Raw genomic sequence first — 21,267 nt, 5'->3', positions numbered from 1 at the left:
ATCTCGTGCGGCAGGAGTTGCAGAAACAGCGTAGCACAGCCGGCTCATGATGGCTGCCGCATAAGACGGGTATTCCAATCTGTGGCAGAACGTAGACTACCCCTTTAAGGCAGCGTGTGGGGGTCTTATCCCTCCAGGCCTCTTTGGTTTTGCACTGTGAGACGTTGACACATGTTAGCAAGATTTTTCCTTTCCTTGTATCATACAGAGGATGTCCCATAAGTGAAGTACTCAATGAGAATCAGACACCGTATTATACATGACAACCTCTTCGAACAAAGCTAGAACCAGCCCCGTACCTCACCTGGATCCACAGATCTCCCCATTAGTTCAGTCTGGTAGCTCTGGGGGTGTGTCCTTTCTGCTGCAGCTCTCTCCCTATGATAGATCTGGGGGCAGGTCCTTTCTGCTGCACCTCTCTCCCCATCACAGCTCAGGGGTGTGTCCTTTCTGCTAAATATTTCCATCGCAGCTTAGAGGATGTGTCCTTTCTGCTGCAGCTCTCTCCCTATGATAGATCAGGGGGCAGGTCCTTTCTGCTGCACCTCTCTCCCTATCACAGCTTGGGGGAGGTGTCATTTTTGCAGCATCTCTCTCCCTATCAAAGCTGGGGGGATGGGGAAGGTCCTTAATAAGCGTTAAAAATCCGAATTGCTTTCAAAAATTAGTATTGTGTCCTCTCGAGTATAAATTTTGCAATTTGCAAAAAGAAATGTTTGTCTGTGTAACCTCATCATTTTTTTTTCTCCGTAATTACAGTCCGCATCCTACACCTTTTTTTTTTTTTTCGGATCGCACCCATTTATTTCTATGGGGCCTCAAAAAATGCGAACAACACGCGGATGGGTCTTCTGTGTGCCTTCCGCACCTGTGCGTTCGTACGTCCCTCTTGCAGAAAACAAAACAATAGAACGTGCCCTATTCCTGTCAGTTTTGCGGACAAGGATCAGCATTTTTACAATAGGGCTGAACGGGAACATGCGGGACGCACACGGTCGGTATCTGTGGTTTGCAGACTGCACACATGGAGGCCTCGCACACACACAGCCCCATCCATATTCCGGTCCGCAAACGACTAGTCTGCAAAATACGGACACCTTCCATGTGCATTCTGTATTTTTCTCCCTCCCATCAATGGAAAGGGCAATGCGGACCGGAACAGGACATGTTCTAGACTGCGCGGAAGCAATTACGGACGAGCGCATGGCTGCGTAGACGTGAATGGGTCAGTGGACTACCCCCTGACTCGGACATTCTGAATTTCTCCCAATCATTTAATAAACAGGATTTCTGGTCCGGGGCGTATGATGGAATAGCGTCCTTCCATGTGCTGTATTATCTCCTCGGCCCCCCCTTTACCAGGCTCAGTAATTAATGGGCAGATTCTTGGCTCTGTGGTGGCACATCACATGGCACTGGCTCCAGTAACCCTTCTGCCTCCCGCTGCCAGCTCGCTCGCTGCGGTTTTGACACTTGCAGGCCTGCTCCACCGTCGCGCAGCTGATCCCCCTGTCCAGGCTTATATTTTTCTTATTGACAATGAGCGCTCTTGCCAAACGCCAGGGACCATAGTCACATCTGTTTGCTTCGCGAGCTTGTCTGGGTCTGCTAGGAAACGCTTCTTGTCCAGAGGGCAGCTTTAACTAGGCTTAATCCTCTCCAAAGTCTCGCTATCCAAACGAATAAAGTGGGGCGACAGATTGCTGTTGTCTTCTTCTGGAAAAAAAATGATTCCAGTTGACACTGTTTACTCACGTCCCCGTCACCGGCTCGTCTCCGGCCAAGATTCTCGGGCAAGGTGGCCACGCAGCGTCCGAACACGTTACTGTATTGTTGGCCGTCACGCCCCTGCTCTAATACAGGCTTGCCTGGGGGAACCGTGAGGCAGAGCAGGAGTTAATGGATTAAAATACTTCCCGTTTCCCCGTAGAGTATAAGGAATACTCACTGCACGGGCACAGGACGCGGCTATCCCTCCATAGAGATGAATGGAGCATGCTGGGAGTGGTAGTTTCACCACAGCTGGAGTGCCGGAGGTTAGCCATCACTGTGGATAGGGGATAACGTGTTAGAACCAGAATACCCCTTTTAAGAGTCCGCGGAGTGCCTGGTACTAGGACTCTACCCTTTGCTTGAACAGAACGGATCTGCAGTACAGACGGCCACATCCATGGGCAAATTTAGTTATATGTATCCTAAAACAGTGCCGCTGAAAAATGCATCGATAGGCTCAGTCCTTAAGGGGTTAATGTTTATGATTTTGGAACTAGATGTTGCATTGGATGGTCGGGGGGGTCCACCAATGTCTAGCTCTACGATTAGGGACTAGAATAGCAGCTTCCTCGTACATCGTTACTTTATGGAATCTCGACCCTCGGCTGCAGGATACAGGAGGGTTCAGATATACCGTATTCTGCAGTGTAGTGTGCTCAGCAGACTCGGGTTACCGACACGATGACACTAGGGTTGTATTCAGTTTGCATGCTTTGCTTTCACTGCTGGAGCCTGAAGCTGCCGCTGGTTCCCCCCCGTACGCCCAGGCAGCAGCTCTTCAGCGATGGCAGCTACAGAGGAGCAGCGTAGTGACCTTAGATCACCTACAGTCTCTGATTCCTTGGAAAGCGACTAGCGGTTTAATTCCGTAACCCACTGCTCAGAAACCCCCCGAAACAATGAATCTGCCTGTGTTTGTAAATGGTCTCTACTTCCTGCTTCCTCACAACACGATATGTGATTGTAGCAGAGGTGACATGTCCATGTAAAGAGGCAGCAGAACGTAGAGACTGGCATCACACCCAGGAAGCATTAGGACCAGGGAGCAGGATGTAGACTGGCATCACACCCAGAAAGCATTAGGAGCAGGGAGTAGACTGGCATCGCACCCAGGAAGCATTAGGACCAAGGAGCAGGAAGTAGACTGGCATCTATGCCAGGAAGCATTAGTACCAGGGAGCAGGAAGTAGACTGGCATCGCACCTAGAAAGCATTAGGACCAGGAAGTAGACTGGCATTGCACCCAGAAAGCATTAGGACCAGGGAGCAGGAAGTAGACTGGCATCGCACCCAGAAAGCATTAGGACCAGGGAGCAGGAAGTAGAGACTGGCATCGCACCCAGAAAGCATTAGGCCCCCTTCACGCGATCGAGTTTTCCACGCGGGTGCAATGCTTGAAGTGAATGCATAGCACCCGCACTGAATCCTGACCCATTCATTTCAATAGGTCTGTGCACATGAGTATTTTTTTTTTTTAGTGCATTAGTTCTGCGTTGCGTCAGAATCGCAGTATGTTCTGTAGTCTGCATTTTTCACTGAGCCCTGGCCCCATAGAAGTAAATGAGGCTTCAGTAAAAAACACATTGCAGTCCGGATGCGATGCGTTTTTCACCGATAGTTGGTAGGAGATGTTGTTTGTAAACCTTCAGGGTTTTTTTTTTACGCGTGTGAAAAACACATCAAAACTGATTGCACCCGAACAGAAACAACTGAAACGCTGAACGCAGTCGCAGACAAAACTGACTGAACTTGCTTGCAAAATGGTGCGACTTTCACTGAACGCATCCTGACACAATCCATATAGTTCGTGTGAAAGGGTCCTTAGGACCAGAGCACGAGGAAGCAGGAAGTAGAGACTGTAATCGCACCCAGGAAGCATTAGGACCAGAGTGTGAGGGAGCAGGAAATAGAGACTGGCATCAGACCCAGTAAACATAAGGACCAGAGTGCAAGGGAGCAGGAAGTAGAGACTGGCATTGGACCCAGGAAGCCTTAGGACCAGACCACAAGGGAGCAGGAAGTAGAGACTGGCATTGGACCCAGGAAGCCTTAGGACCAGACCACAAGGGAGCAGGAAGTAGAGACTGGCATTGGACCCAGGAAGCCTTAGGACCAGACCACGAGGGAGCAGGAAGTAGAGACTGGCATCGGACGCAAGAAGCCTTAGGACCAGAGCGTGAGAGAACAGGAAGTAGAGACTGGCATCGGACGCAGGAAGCCTTAGGACCAGAGCGTGAGAGAACAGGAAGTAGAGACTGGCATTGAACCCAGGAAGCATTAGGACCAGAGTGTGTGGGAACAGGAAGTAGATACCAGCATCGGACCAAAGAAGCTATAGGAACAGAGCACAAGGGAACACAGACTATAGACTGGCATCGGACCCAGGAAAAGTTAGGATAAAGAGTGTGAGGGAGCATGAAGCATTGACTGGCATCAGACCCAGGAAGCGTTGGAACCAGAGCACGAGGGAATAGGAAGTAGAGACTGGCATCGGACGCAGGAAGCCTTAGGACTAGAGCGCAAGGGAGCAGGCAGTAGATACTGGCATTGGACCCAAGAAGCGATAAGACCAGAGCAGGAAGTAGAGACTATCTTCCAAACCAGGAAGCATTAGAACCAGAGCACGAGGGAGCAGGAACTAGAGACAGGCATCGACCCCAGGAAGTGTTAGTATAAGTGCGCTAGGGAGCAGGAAGCAGAGACTGGCACCGGACCCAGGAAGCATTATGGCCAGAGGGGCAGGGGATTGATGAAGTGATTATGACATTTTTTTAAGAACACCTTTACTAGAGGGGGTCCCCTGATCAGAATCCATGTTGAGAGAGCGCAGGAAGTAGAGACTGGCAGGGGATCGTGAAATGAGTACAATGTTATTTTTTTAAATAATGTATTTTTCATGGCTGGACCACCCCTTCACTAGAGGGGGTCCCCTTTTTCAGGATCCTCATGTGTTGGCCAGATTGGAAAGCAGTCTTCCCGCTCTGGAGGACCTGTCCTTTCTGCATTACCCAGACAACCCATGGTTTTGCATGGACACTGTAATGCTTAGTTTCTCCTGTGGCGGCACTGCAGGGAAATCGAACACTCGCTTTCAGGTTTCCTCACAGCTGATCGCCGGGGATTCCGGCAGGGGAACACTTTTTGATCAACTGATTGTCAAGGGACCCTTCTAACCAGTTGTCCAAAGAGGAGAATCCCACGGAGGCGAGTTTTCCATCTAAATAGAGTAGAATTGTCATATTTCCGCCATAACCTTTTGATTATATTTTCACGTGCGGTTTACATTGTACTGTATAGAATCAGAGGAGGGAAAAAACGGCCTGCGCTCACCTTGGCTCTTGATCAAAGTGTCATGCTATGCAAAGACAAATGATTCATTTATTATGAAGGGCCCGGGCGGCCTCTCAGACATACAGTACATTGATTTTAAATTAAAAAGTAACTGCTGTGTTCTACATGAGGGGTGACAAGAGTAACAAAGTGGTCCTTACTTAATGTTATTACAAACAGCTCTATCGCTGTGCCTCCAGGAATCCTGTGTTTCACGAGGGTCTGAGTGCCATAATCTAACTGATCAATAATCTAGATATCTCAATGCAGACTAGCAGATAATCAATTCTTGCTAGAATTACTCAGGCAGGGTGAGCGCTGGTTCTTGTGAAGGCCGCTCCTCGATTCATTTGGCCTGGGTTTTATTAATTTCAATTTTTTGGTGCTTCTCTTGAGGTTGCGTTTCATGATAAATGATGACGTTGCAGTGGCGGACGGGCAAAGGAGCAAAACCATTGTAGAAAGATACAAGCGGCTTGAAAGACGTGTTAAAGCCATGGAACGTCGGTTCTCCCACCGAGCTGATTTTTTGGTCAAAATCTGATTAATAGTTCAGGAGGGAACGGCTTGTCTGCTGCTAACCTGCGACTGTTGTCAGCATAGTCTCAATCCAGCTTTGAGGTTGGCAGGAACAGGGGCAGACTGGGAACTTAAAGTGGCCCTGGAAAAAATCAGATTAAGGGCTGATTCAGACGGTCGTATGCTGTCCGCAAAAACGCGGATCAGTTTTTTTGCGGACAGTTCTGTATGCCCGCAAAAAAAAAAAAAAACTAATTGCATTTCGCATCTTTGCAGACCAATAGACTTCAGTGAGGCCATGTCCTGATTTTCACTGACAAGTATAGGACATGTTCCACTGGAAAGGAAGAAAAAGGGCTCCATAGAAGTGAATGGGTCTGCATCTAATCCGTAAAAAAGAACTGATCCGCATTTTTGCGGGCAGCATACGGCCGTCTGAATGAGCCCTAATAGTGCAGGAGGGCAGGAACGGCCTGTCTGCTGCCAACCTGCGACTGTTGTCAGCTTAGTCTCAATCCAGCTTTGAGGTTGGTAGGAACAGGGGCAGACTGGGAGCTTAAAGCGGCCCTGGAAAAAATCTGATTAATAGTGCAGGAGGGCAGGAACGGCTTGTATGCTGCCAACCTGCGCTGTGGAGTCTCAGTCCAGCATAAGAAATACGCTGCCTGATAACCACAACCTTATTAACTCCTTAATGAAGTCCACTGTGAATGTCTACCCTAATGATGATATGGGTACTGCGGCTTTGCCTGCACGATCACCTATGATAGACTAAAGGTGTGATGGAAACAGCCGAGCTTGCATACTTGGTGTTTCCGTAACTCCCTTATGTGCGGCCTTGCCTCCATTTATTCCCCGGTTGGATGTCATGCCGGCAGCCAACGACAGCAAAAAAAGGGAAAAACATAAAATAAGTCACAGCAAGTAACATACAGCCCCTACAAGATGCTTAAGGTGCTGTGAGTTCTGGTCCGTTAAACCAGCAGTCAGGCCATGACGATGGATGATACTTCGGGAGTACGCTCGTGAGAGTAGCTCCTAATAATGTTTTGTCAAAGACCTTCCTGGCGCCTTTCTCTCGCAAGTGGCATGTTACCGATGCTGGCGGGCCAGATACGACGCCCCTGGCTGCCAATCGGGCAGCATTACTGTGAGCATTTCTAACAAGTTGTATAGTTCTATCTAAAGACAATTAAATGGGAAATTAGGAGAAAAAAATGGCTATTAAAATAATTTGGTGTCCTTAAAATAATTAAGATTTCAGCGTGAGCCCCCGGGTGAAGGGCAAGTGGTATGAAGCTACTTTGTGCCAGCTTTTTCCAGACTAGCAGAACATCATTAAGAAAGAGATCAGACACCGAGCTCACAGAATGTATAATATCCTCAATGAGTATCTGGGGAAAAGTGGACATTTTAAGAGAAAACGCCACTGTTTTCAATTAGAAAGGTCGCTCGCCCCGCTGATTTTAAGAGTCACATAGTTTGGATAGTTTGCTGCCTCTTCACCGGGTCTTCAGTGTTGAGTTGATGGGGAAGAGGTAATCCCACTGAAACCCCACGTGGGGAAAGCAACAAGCTATCCACTATGTATCTGATCGGTGGGTGGGGGACAACAACGACTGCTGGGGTCTCTACCCTTCACAAGGACAGGAGTCCTGTACGTGAATAGAGCAGTGGTCATGCATGGTGCCTCTTCATTTAACTCTATGGGAATGCTGAAGAGCAGGTCTTCCAGGATCTGGTTTGAGTTAGGGTAAATCTCCTTTAGGGCTCATGCACACAACCAGGTTCAACCAGGTTTTTTGTCCACATCTGATCCGCATTGTTTGCGGGTTGGATTCGGACCCATTCACTTCAGTGGGGTCGCCAACCACGCGGACGGCACACCCGTCCGTATGTCCGTTCCGCGGCCCCTTAAAAAAAAAAAATAGAACATGTCCTTTTTACGGACAAGGATAGGACTGTTCTGTAGAGGGCAGGATGTTCCATTCAAAAAATGCTGAAAGCACATGGCCGGTAGCCGTGTTTTGCAACACCAACGGTCGTGTGCATGAGCCTCGCCATTTGTCCGTAGTGGCATCAGAGCTCTGCCATGATCAGAATGTCACAGCCCAGAGGGCCACCGGTGGGGCAAGAAGCTTGTTGCGTCACTGGAAAGAGACTTTTTTTTCCAGACTTAGAGAATATTTAAAAATAATTTTTCACTTTGACATCCTGTAAAGTAATTTTTCTAAATCCATTGGGATCTCTGGGAACTGCTTCAGGCCATATCTGTGTGCTGCAGGTTTGCTGCAGGCATTTCTGCCCATTCTGACCCGTCCTTTCGAGTGGAGCTTGTAGAAGTCCATGCACCTGCTGCAGAATCAACCCCATTTTCAGTCCTAGAAAGTTCTGCAACAGATTGATTTAACAAAATGAAGATTATACACCATATACCTTCGGCGTAGGACATGACAGTCTCCTTCTAACAAACTTAGAACAAATTCTGCACCTCACATGGATCCAGAGATCTCTCCATTCATTACTGAAATTATTCTGCTAGTTTCTCTTCAGGCTGGCAGCTCAGGGGACATGTCCTTTCTGCTGCAATTCTTTTCCTATTACATCTCAGGGGCATTCCTTTCTGCTGCAGTTCTCTTCCTATCACATCTCAGGGGCGTCCCTTTCTTCTGCAGCTTTCTCACTATCACAACTCAGGGGGCATGTCCTCTCTGCTGCAGATCTCTCCCTATCACATCTCAGTGGGCAGGTCTTTTCTGCTACAGCTTTCTCCCTATCACATCTCACATTTTTTTATTTATTATGTTTGCCTTATGGATGTGCACCCATGACTATGATTATGAATAAGAATATGCCAGTCTAAATTTTCTTGTAATATTTATCTGAGGGTGGCGCCTCTTTTAGACTGAGCACACGCCCATCTGCCTGGGGCTTCTGAGCAAAGTACAAATGCAGCTGGTTCCTTCACTGCCCTGATAATGTGGACTTGGATAAGTCCAAGAGAGGCGGTATATTAGTGATAGGGGCCCGTCCACGGAAGCCACCTTGACGCCTGGTGGTTGGGCCCGACACAAGTTTGATCAAAATGTGCGCTAAGAGCTTCCATTGATCCAAATAGTAGGTATAATACCACTTGAATTTAGAATGATCCCCATTTCTCAGCTTTACTGCTTATATGTGTGTGCAGCCATTATTTATTTATTTATTATGTTTGCCTTATGGATGTGCACCCATGACTGTGATTATAAATAAGAATATGCCAGTCTAAATTTTCTTGTAATATCACATCTCAGTGGGCAGGTCTTTTCTGCTGCAGCTCTCTCCCTATCACATCTCAGTGGGCAGGTCTTTTCTGCTGCAGCTCTCTCCCTATCACATCTCAGTGGGCAGGTCTTTTCTGCTGCAGCTCTCTCCCTATCACATCTCAGTGGGCAGGTCTTTTCTGCTGCAGCTCTCTCCCTATCACATCTCAGTGGGCAGGTCTTTTCTGCTGCAGCTCTCTCCCTATCACATCTCAGTGGGCAGGTCTTTTCTGCTGCAGCTCTCTCCCAATCACATCTCAGTGGGCAGGTCTTTTCTGCTGCAGCTCTCTCCCTATCACATCTCAGTGGGCAGGTCTTTTCTGCTGCAGCTCTCTCCCTATCACATCTCAGTGGGCAGGTCTTTTCTGCTGCAGCTCTCTCCCTATCACATCTCAGTGGGCAGGTCTTTTCTGCTGCAGCTCTCTCCCTATCACATCTCAGTGGGCAGGTCTTTTCTGCTGCAGCTCTCTCCCTATCACATCTCAGTGGGCAGGTCTTTTCTGCTGCAGCTCTCTCCCAATCACATCTCAGTGGGCAGGTCTTTTCTGCTGCAGCTCTCTCCCTATCACATCTCAGTGGGCAGGTCTTTTCTGCTGCAGCTCTCTCCCTATCACATCTCAGTGGGCAGGTCTTTTCTGCTGCAGCTCTCTCCCTATCACATCTCAGTGGGCGGGTATTTTCTGCTGCAGCTCTCTCCCTATCACATCTCAGTGGGCAGGTCTTTTCTGCTGCAGCTCTCTCCCTATCACATCTCAGTGGGCAGGTCTTTTCTGCTGCAGCTCTCTCCCTATCACATCTCAGTGGGCAGTTTTTTTCTGCTGAAGGTCACTCCCTATCACACCTCATGGGGCATGTCATTTGGATGTTGCAATATATACCCTCTTCTTTCATTTCATTGGTCCGGGTCCCAAGATGTTCTGTGCATCCCAGTGGACCCAGCAGGTGAGCTGTACTTTTTAACTCTTGGAACTTGATCAGGGGACATGTCCTTTCTGCTGAAGCTCTCTCCCTATCACATCTCAGGGGTGGTATCCTTCTGCAGCTCTCTCCCTATCACAGCTGAGGGGGTGCATCCTTTTGGCTGCACCCCTCTCCATGTAAGCATCTAACAGTAGATTTGGCTGCAGTTAAAGAATTGAACTGACCATAGGCAACCACCTCAGTAGGTGGATTTGCACATTACTATACAGAATAAACACCAGGGGGCACCATTATAATGCAGAAAAGAGAATATAAAGTAAATTACAAAAAGGAGTTAGTATTTCATGCTGAGTTATATTAAAATAACATTTAATGATGGCACAACCTCTTTAACTTTCCACTTAATGCATAAAATACACAGTTGCAATAACTTTTAACTTGGGTTTTTTACAAGCTTTTGTGTTTTACAAATTTTAAAGGGGTTTTCTGAGATTTTTTTAACTGACCTAGGTCATCAGTATCTGATCAGTGGGGGTCCAACACCTGGACCCCCGCTGATCAATTGTCGGACCCTCACGATCAGATACTGATGACCTCTGTAGAGGATAAGGTCATCAGTATTGATGAGCGAAGCGACCTTCGGATCCTAAACCCGAAGTCGCTTCGCTCAAAACTTTCGGTTTAATGCTGTACAGAGATCCGTCTCCGTGCAGCATTCAAATGTACGGCCTCCGACGAAGCGAAGCCAGTTATTCCTGAAGTCTCACGAGACTTCGGTGAATAACTTCGGTGTTTGATTTTAAAACTGAAAAACCATTTGAAAACTTTGATCCGAACTCTGCTTCGATTACGGTGTACCCGTCGGAAACCAAAGCCGAGTTCGGATCCAAGTTTTAAAATCAAACACTCGCAAGACTTCGGGAATAACTGGCTTCGCCTCGTCGGAGGCCGTTGCATTTTAATACCGTACGGAGGCGGACTTCTCTGTACAGCATTTAACCGAAGTCGCTTCGCTCATCATCAGTTTAAAAAAAAAAAAAAGTCTCCGCAAACCTTTTAACATGTTTGTGTGAAGGCGAAGCATGTAACGCACGTCGTCTCCGGCCCACGCCAGGCTTTGCTTGCAGCGTTTCAGACGTCGGTGAGCAGGATCTATGCAAACCCTCCCGTGATGGAGTACGGTGCTTATAGCAATTAGCTATAATTGTGTTTTATATTGCTTACCATAGAAAATGATTTTCTTTTTGCATATTACCTTTAAAATAAATGGCTAGCAGCATTTCCTGTAATAAACGTGGGGCTGACAGAAAAGCATTAGTAACCAATTGATAACCTAGAAACAGTATTGTGATCTCTCCCTACAATTAATCTGGGCTATTTACCTGTCAGCCGCCTCTGGCTGGGATTTTTTTTATTTTTTTTTCATCGAGGTAGGAAGATTGCCAGATCTTAAAATTAAAAAGCATTCCTTTTATATTATTCATTCCGGTTAAGAATTTATGGCGGTGGGTTTATACGCTGAGCACTTGTCAACAAACATAATTATGTTTCGATATAAAGAAGATTGGTGGCGGTATTATGCGGCCCATCTTCACGGAGAAGCCTCTGATTTAAGCCCAGATTATATGGGACATATATCTGCCTGACGCTTTTTTTTCTCTTCTTTGTTAACAGTTTTGTTTGTTAATTACTTTCAGACAAACGAGTGTCCATTTAGGATCCTTGTTTATGGGAGACATCAAACGGAGAAGAAAGGCGGCTCCGCTTCCGGGACCCACCGTGTCTGGTAAGACATTTGTGTGGTTATCGATGTGTTGTTTTAAGTAAAGCTTCAACCAAGTTGTTTTTATTTAGTTTAGTTTTTTTGTTGTTACCTTTGCATCCTGGAAACAGTCAGGAGGCTGCTGTTGATGGATCTGATATCATTATGTGCTTTTCTTTTTATTTTTTAGTTCCTTGATTGTGTATTGATATTCACTTACATATGCGCCCTGGGTCACGAGAGATTATTCCGACTGGCAACAGGCTCCCCGGTTATAGCTTAAAAAAAAAAACAGGAACCGGGCGGGCGGGAGAAAAGTCATCTTGGCTGCGGGTTCGCTCAACTTGATTGACAGGTCTCACTGTATAGGGAGAGACCTGCCAATGTAGCTGAGCCGGGCGGTGAGCCATCCGGATGACCCTTCCTGGGTAAAACATAGCTGTCATGAGGGTGCCTGTCGGGATGCCATGCTGCCTGTAGTGATTCTCCTGATAGGTTCCCTTTTTAACCATTTTATTTATTTTTTTTCAATTTGTACTGAGATTAAGCAGGTTTTTTTAACTGATGACCTATCTTCTGGATGCATCATCGGTATCTGATCAGCGGGGGTCCGACACCCAGGTGCACCGTCGATCTTCTGTTTGATAAGACGCCGCAGCATCCTTACATTGTATAGGCGATGGGTGCCCTTTAAGAAATGTCCTATAAAATGTGTGAAAACATTGCTTCCAGTGTTTTTGCCCAGCACTAGGTGGTAATTTCATTATGCCCCCCCCATCCATTAAAGGGGTCATCTAGTTTCAGCAAAAAAGGACAAACACCTGTAAATAGCCCAGACTAAGAAATTCAGCAGTAGTTATGTAGTAGGTGCAGCACACTGCCGCTTCGGTTCTCCTTACCGGACTTTGTTTGCTCTGCTACAATGATGACGTCACACGAACAACACATGACCGCTGCAGCCATCTGCTGGCCTCAGCTGTGCACCAGTGGTCTTGTTGTGGTGACATCATCGCTGCAGCCAGGTAAACAAATACCAGTACGGAGAACCGGAGCAGCAGTGTGCTGCCTCTTCTAAAAAAAGTATTTTGTAATTTAGCCCATTTCCCAGCGTTGTCCAGTCCTGTCTGTTGCATTTGCCGGCTACGTCGAGGTCGAACACATCCTGCTGAGCTGGGAAGGTTATATGACTTCTGTTGCAGCCGTTTCAAGTATCTGCTGTTTGGTTTCTGCACATTTCATGCTTTTCATCTCTCGTTTGCTGAGCAGCATCTAGCGTCAGTGCTTTCCACCCGTGTGCCAGCCCCAGAGGCTGATGGAGCGCTGTCCCTTCTGACACATAATCGCTGGCATGCCATGGTGATACTTATGATAATTAAATATATGACTTAATTAGAAACCAGAAGTGCCTGGCCCAATTTTATTTTTTTCATCTTAGCCCTATCTACCCCTTACACACCCCTGCTCCTTCATAGTTTCTGTATTAAATGTGCTCCCAAACCAGGACACAGGAGTGGATAATGAAAAGCTTCCCCTATGGGAACGGCGCAAGACGCTTTTAAGTGCTGTTTCCATTAAATGGGATTGAAAAACGAGGCAAGAAAAGGCATTAATTGCAGAAACTTCACAGCCGCAGTATCTTCTCGTTTCTCATTACACCCAGACCCAAACTTCTGCGACCTCGTCCCCTCTGCCATTCTCTTTACACCCAGGATAATACAGGACTTAACTCAGGATCAGTAATGTATGTACACAGCGACTCTACCAGTAGAATAGTGAGTACAGCTCTGGAGTATAATGCAGGATGTAACTCAGGATCAATACAGGATAAGTAATGTAATGTATGTACACAGTGACTGCACCAGCAGAATAGTGAGCGCTGCTCTGGAGTATAATACAGGATGTATGTACACAGTGACACAGTAAGTAATGTATGTACACAGTGACTCCACCAGCAGAATAGTGAGCGCTGCTCTGGAGTATAATACAGGATGTAACTCAGGATCAGTACAGGAGTAGTAATGTATGTACACAGTGACTCCACCAGCAGAATAGTGAGCGCTGCTCTGGAGTATAATACAGGATGTAACTCAGAATCAGTACAGGATAAGTAATGTAATGTATGTACACAGTGACTCCACCAGCAGAATAGTGAGTGCAGCTCTGGAGTATAATACAGGATGTAACTCAGGATCAGTACACGGTAAGTAATGTAATGTATGTACACAGTGACTGCACCAGCAGAACAGAGAGTGCAGCTCTGGAGTATAATACAGGATGTAACTCAGGATCAGTACAGGATAAGTAATGTAATGTATGTACACAGCGACTCCACCAGTAGAATAGGAAGTACAGTTCTGGAGTATAATGCAGGATGTAACTCAGGATCAGTACAGGATAAGTAATGTATGTACACAGTGACTCCACCAGCAGAATAGTGAGTGCAGCTCTGGAGTATAATACAGGATGTAACTCATGCGTTATCATTGCTAATTTATTGAAAAGGAGAAACTACAATCTTGCATTGACATAAGTATTCAGCCCCTTTATTCTGGACTTAGTAGAAGCACCTTTGGCAGTGATTACAGCCTCCAGTCTTCTTGGGTATGATGCCACAACGTTTACACATCTGGACCTGGATTTGGGGATTTTCTGCTATTCTCCTCTGCAGATCCTCTCAAGCTCTGTCAGGTTGGATGGGGACAGTCGGTGGACAGCCATTTTCAGGTCTCTCCAGCGACGTTTGATTGGGTTCAGGGCTTTGGCTCGGCCACTCAAGGACATTCACTGAGTGTGCTTGGGGTCAGTGTCCTGTTGGAAGGTGAACCTTCAGCCCAGTCTGAGGTCCAGAGCGCTTTGGATAAAGTTTCCATTAAGAATTTCTCTGTACTTTGTACTTTGCTCCATTCAGCTTTTCCTCCACCCTGACCAGTCTCTCTGTCCCCCAGCATGATGCTGCCACCACCATGCTTCACTGTAGAGATGGTATTGGGCAGGTTATGACCAGTCCTTGGTTTCCTCCAGACATGACGCTTCGAATTAAGGCCTAAACAGTTCAATCTTGGTTTCTCAGACCAGAGAATCTTGTTTCTCACAGTCTGAGAGTCCTTTAGCTTCCTATAATACAGAATGTAACTACTGATCAGTACAAGATAAGCAATGTACTGCTAGTAAGGGTTAACCTAGCACTCTTATGACCCATGTATCTAATCCAACTTTTCCCGATCTGGTCCGAGAGGGTGGTGGTTAAGTACATTTCGAAAATGTTATTACACGGCATCCCAAAGATATCAGGATTCTTCATTTATGTTATTTGGCCATAAAAAATCATTTCTGGGATTTGAGCTGCATAGTAATGACAGTGATTAGGATGTTTTGACGTCCCTTTCAATGGAAGATAATGACGAGGCAAATGTTATCGTGTCCTATAGCCATGTATAAGACACTTAATTTACTCCCAAATAGCAATGTCTTATTAAGACACCGCAGTCCCAGCATAAGAGGCGGATTTAATACCCTCCTTACCCTGATATTAAATTCTGCCTGTCACAGGTTTGTAATAGAGGTTTAAGGTCTTTAATTCCCTGTTAGTTTTTTTTTCTTCTAAACTCTGGGCCGAGAGCCTCGGAGTAAATCACCGGCAAGCTCGTCCTTTGCATGTTTTGTTTACAGTGCACTTTTGAGACGTGTCTATGAAGTCACATTGTCCCCGGTGTAAGTTGTCAGGATGTTCGGCAAGGTCAGTCCGTGGTAGGTACCGACAAACACTGCGGAGAAGCTTTCTGTATTACCACCTTACAGCGGTATGCTAAGTATCTGATCGGTGGGGGTCCAAGCACTGGAGCCCCCACTACTCACAAGAATGGGGTTCCCAGAGTGAATGTAGTAACGGTCACAGATGCCCGCTGCCCCTTCCGTCAAGCCATTGAGACTTGCGGAGATTGCCAGCAGCTTTATTTTGCCTCTTTTTTTCAGCAGTCTCATAGAGAATGAATGGAGCACAAATGCTCGGCCATTAGTCATTCACTCAGGGGACTCCAGGACCTTCCTCCTTGTAATGTAATGTGAATTCAAAAGATTTGAGAATGAATAAACTTACGCAGGCTAAGTGAATAATTTGTAATAATACAAACAAATCGCATACAGAATAAAGTAAATAAACATCACTAGCCTAAATATTCGGTAGGGATCCGGTTGGCGATGCTATAACACATGGCTGTCTACCACGTTATAACACATGACCAACACCCCAGGGTGTACAAGAGATAGGGCAAATCAATATTTACATCCTACCTAGGATGAAGTTCCAGGTGGAACCCCAATTAATTGGTAGTGCAGACCACAGTTAATTCCCATCAGCCCTTCCTCCAGTGTGCATCACGCATGTCTCTGAGATCAATCAGGAATGTGGTCTTATCAGCACAATGGAGGGAGGGTACTATCTCTAACCCACTACATTTCAAGGAAAACTTTATTGCACAGAGTATTAAAAGTAATATAAAAGAGACAGAATTAGAGGTGACAGAATCAATCAGTACTTAAAAAATACCCTTACAATACACTCCTATTCTTGTGATGGATGGGCGCCCCAGCGGTTGGATCCCCGCCAATCCGATATGGTGAAACAATCCTTTACCCATCTGTAGCTGGACGTGTATTGAGTTATAGAGCAGTCATTAAAGGGGTTCCCCACTTTTCACAGTCCCTTTTTGTTAGAAAGGTCCCCCAGAAATAAACTGATCACATATTGCTCTGCTGTGATCGGCTGCAATTTTTAGGAGAACCTAGAATCAAGTGTTTAACCCTGTTTAAGGCGATCGCATACATTTTCCCTTTCAGATGCCGTGGTCAAATGTGACCACGGCATCTGCGCATGTCCGGAAGCGGAAGTTGCGCATTTCCGCTCCCAGTAACAGCGTTCCTCAGCTGAGATCGGGGAACCTGTTACTTTGCTGAAATACACCGAAGCCTCAAGCAGGCTTTGGTTCCTATTTTAGGAATATACCAATACAGGCCACTAGGTGGCAGCATTGTATTGTTATATTCCAAATGAAGTGTTCAATTATGTTTTTTTAGCCATCAATGAAAACAATGGGCAATCTAATGATTGCCAGCTATTGTCACCCAAGGTAACGTAAAAAAAAGTAAAAAATTTTTTTTTACAAATATATATAAAAAAAATAAAAACATAAAAGTTCAAATCACCCCCCTTTTCTTTAAAATAAAAATACTTAAGCAATAAAAAAAATAAACATCATGGGGATAGCCGCGTGTGAAAATGCCCATACTATTAAAATATAACTATATTAAGGGCTTACGGAAATGGTGTAAGGGGAAAAAAATTAAAAACAGTCACTTCAACTACCCAATCATTTTTTTAAATAAAAAATCACTGAAAAGAACAGATCGTCCTGCAAAAAATGAGCCGTCACACAGCTCCGTACACATAACTACAAAAAAGTTATAGGGGTTAGAATATAGCTATAAAATGTATTTTTTTTTTCCTCAAAGGTGTTAAAAAAGAATTCTGTATTAAAACACAAGAAAAATTATACAAGTGTGGTATCGTTGGAAACATACTGACCTGGAGAATGAAGATAACAGGTCAATTTTACCGCATAGTGCAGGGGTGGCCAACCTTACAGACACAAAGAGCCAAAAAAAAAAACGTATGACCACCAGGAGCCACAAGCTACACATTTAGACACGAATCATCGTATTTTTCACCCTACAAGATGCACCTAGGTTTTGAAAAGAAAAATAAGAGAAAAAAAATATTTGTCATCTGCAGATGAAAAAAAGATTAAATATTTTTTTTCATCAGACCTCAGATCAGACTCCTAAATCAGATCCTTTATCCTCATTTGGCCTAAAATAAGATCCCCCAAACCTCATCAGACCTCCAAATCAGACCCCCAAAATAAGACCCCCAATGTTCGAATCAGACAACACAAATCAGGCTCCCAATGTCAGACCCTCAGTGCTCAGATCTCCCCTCCCCCCCATGCTCAGATCTCCGCCCCCATGCTCAGATCTCCGCCCCCATGCTCAGATCTCCGCCCCCATGCTCAGATCTCCGCCCCCATGCTCAGATCTCCGCCCCCATGCTCAGATCTCCGCCCCCATGCTCAGATCTCCGCCCCCATGCTCAGATCTCCGCCCCCATAATGCTCCTATCTGCCCCTCCCATGCTCAGATCAGACCCCTCAGTTCTATAATTTAAAAATATGTCTTCCCTCTCCTGATCAGGCACTGGGCACCTGCTACTCTGCAGGTCTGACACGCTCTCCACTGTGACCTGATGAGCACAACGTCAGGTCGTAGTGCGTGTCTCCATGTACTAAGTTCTCACACTGTGTGCATCAGGACATAGTGGAGAGTGAGCTGAAGCTGCTCCCGATCAGGAGAAGACATCGGAGCCTGGGGTGGAGAGTGAGCCGGCCTGACTGCTTCCCCGCTCCACAGCTAGAGCCGCACTTTAAGAAGCAAAGAGCCACAGGTTGGCCACCCCTGGCATAGTGTAATAAAAAAAAAATTACAGTGTAATAAAAAATAAAAAATAACTTTATCAGAATTGTGTTTTTTCCCAATTCTACCCCATTTGGAAAAAAAATTCTGCTTCCCACTACATGGTATGCAACCGTAAATGGCGCCATTAGAAAGTACAACTTGTCCCTCAAAAGCCCTCATAAGGCTACGTGAACGGAAAAATAAAAAAGTTAGGACTATGGGAAGGCGGGGAGTGGAAAACAAAAATGCAATATGAAAAATGGCCCGGGCCTGAAAGGGTTAATTTCCCTGCATTAAGTATTGCACCCTTGACATCAGTTGACTGGCTAGATAATGCTTCGACATGCCGGGTCCTCCAGAGAAAAAGAGAAACTTTTTGTCACTGCTTTTCACTGTAGTTAATTAATAGAGGCCCAAATGAGGCCATTAAACCCCACTCCCCCAACCCCTTAGTAAGTTCAGAATATCACAATAGGATGTTTAAAGGTACATTTTCTATATCGGACAGTCCTGGTAACACTTACTCGCTCTTTATTTTATGCACAATTCATAGATTTTTTGTTCTGCTCCATTAGGGCATAACTATGATCAGAGATTACAGCTTCTTTGAACCGTTCCCCCCTCCTGCTTTACACTGCAGCTCTGCTTTTTTCAGATCGGCTGCTGTGTATGAGAACAAGCTCACAAGGTGCTCAGGTAATTGCCACAAATCTACTAGGGGTTGGCCTTCGGGTTGTGCACAGTGTGTGTCACTCGTCTCTCCTGAAGGGGGCACCACTGGCCCAAGTGACCTTGCACCGCAGAGCCCCCGCTTGCCTAAATCTATAGAAAGGAGCTCTGCGTGTGATTGGTTGACAGAGGAAGGGAGGTAGCTCCTCTTATGTGAGTCGGCTCAGCAAAGTTCAGCCACCAAAGGTGAAAGTGGTGATGCCGGGACCGCAAGACAGGGCCTGGAATACGGGTATCAGGGCAGCATTCAGCATGAACATTTATTAGTAAGTTTTATTACCGATTCTTGGCATTTGGGCAGCTATCAAATCGCGTGTCCCCTTTAAAGAGGACCGGTCACCTCTCCTGATATGTCTGTTTTAGTAAATAATTGTATCCCACATGAAATCTTAATTCTGGAGCCTCTATTCTCATATGTTGTACCATTCCTCTATTATTCCCACTAGAAGTTTATGATTAAAGTACACCTGGGTGTTACCAGTTAGGGGTGTGTCCGTGCCCAGTCTGACATTGTCCCATCAACACTGTCAATGTCGCACTGTGCAGGGACACCCCCCCAACTGGTAACACCCAGCTGGACCCTTAGTCATAAACTTTTAGCAGGTGTACTAGAGGAATGGAACAGCCTACAGTTATAAGAAGACATGCTCCAGAATCGTTATTCCACGGGGAATGCAAGTGGCTAATAAGATAGACCTGTCAGGAGAGGTGAGAGGTCCCCTTTAGGTCTCAAATCTCCTTGTGCCATGCCATCATTTTCTTATAGAGAACTATGGGAAATAATTGGATCTGATAAAATAAAAAATAAATATTTTGTAATTTTTTATTTTAAATACAACGATTTGCATGTATGGATGGCTGCAGACACAAATAAGATCCAAGCTGTCGCTGCAAAGACTCTGCCCCTAAGGATGTTCCTTTTCCTATTAATTTGACCACTGGGGGAAACTTGAGGAATGGTTAAGGTTGAGATCACTTTCCAGCGTCTCGGTAATGTACATGCCTAGCGAACTGATAAATGACCGCTCGACGTTGTCAAGGCGACAGGTACATTTTAATTTGATCAGCGTGAAAAGAAAAAAAAAACCCTAAGGAAGGAGTTGTTACTGGGAGCCGGCCTCTCCCATAAAACCTTCACATGGCGACATAGGACATCCTGCCGGAGCGGCTTCACCGCTGCACTCAGCGCAAGCTATAAAACCAGTCTATTAAGAGCAAGGGAAAGCAATCAGCTAATGTTTGTGAGACACCGTGCATAAGTTAATCAGGGTATTCTCCAAAGAGTTAAGAGGTTCTCCGCAACACTTACTAAATTGACTTTTTAAGACTCCGCGCACCGCTGTGTGCTCCGCGCCGTACAGTCTTCTGCATTGCAAAAGCCTTTTTGATGCCTGTCAAGATGAAAGGTAAAAGTAAGTCTCCATCAAATGCTCCATATACTAGTTAGGCTACTTTCACACTGGCGTTTTGGCTTTCCGTTTGTGAGATCCGTTCAGGGCTCTCACAGGCGGTCCAAAACGGATCAGTTTTTGCCCTCAATGCATTCTGAATGGAAAAGGATCTTCTCAGAATGCATCCGTTCAGTCTCCATTCCGCTCTGGTGGCTGCTTGCAGTGTTTTGGTGTCCGCCTGATGAAAATGAGCCAAACGGATCCGTCCTGGCACACAATGTAAGTCAACGGGCACGGATCCGTTTTCTATGACACAATCTGGCACAATAGAAAACTGATCCGTCCTCCATTGACTTTCAATGGTGTTCATGACGGATCCGTCTTGGCAATGTTAAAGATAATACAACCGGATCCGTTCTGAACGGATGCAGACGGATGTATTATCTGAACGGATCCGCACCAAACGCGGGTGTGAAAGTAGCCTTAGTAAGTTATATTTTTTGCGGCTCACAGGGGCTACACAGAGGAGAACGGGGGGGCCGCTCACCTGAAATAGGTGGCAGTGTAAGGTTGTGTGGCATACTTGCTTCCGGTCTTGTCGGCACAGGGAAGGGTGTCCTACGTCGCCCCAGTGGTTCAGGAACTGGTAACTGGCACACAGGACAAGGGACTGTTAGGTGCCATGCTCCATAGTAAGGGCAGGAGTTTCCACAGCTATTTTACATTCTTGTTCACCTTTTATCTGAATCGTATACTTAAAGGGAGCCTGTCAGCATGGTGTTATACCGAAATGAATAGATTCATGAAGGGGCCCCTGTATAAACTCGCCATTGCTGCATTACTTACAGTATAAAATGAATTTCTAAAATGTAATTTATTGTATTCTAATAACCACAGAAGAGTCAGAAGAGTCATGGGGGAGGTGCCGCTGTACAGAAGAGTCATGGGGGAGGTGCCGCTGTACAGAAGAGTCATGGGGGAGGTGCCGCTGTACAGAAGAGTCATGGGGGAGGTGCCGCTGTACAGAAGAGTC

General features: G+C 46.0%; 1 protein-coding gene across 1 annotated transcript in view; it reads left to right on the top strand.

Annotated features, from left to right (window-relative positions):
• Nucleotides 1-21,267, top strand: part of GPATCH2 (G-patch domain containing 2) — a 124,522-nt gene that overhangs the window by 89,509 nt on the left and 13,746 nt on the right. The window contains exon 9 of the mRNA XM_040430443.1: nucleotides 11,543-11,631. Within this exon, the coding sequence (XP_040286377.1) occupies nucleotides 11,543-11,631 (89 nt within the window). The remainder of the gene's footprint in view (nucleotides 1-11,542; nucleotides 11,632-21,267) is intronic.

The sequence above is a fragment of the Bufo bufo genome, chromosome 4 (assembly GCF_905171765.1).
Source record: "Bufo bufo chromosome 4, aBufBuf1.1, whole genome shotgun sequence".
Taxonomy (NCBI): Eukaryota; Metazoa; Chordata; class Amphibia; order Anura; family Bufonidae; genus Bufo; species Bufo bufo.
This window is presented reverse-complemented; position numbering and strand designations above follow the sequence as displayed.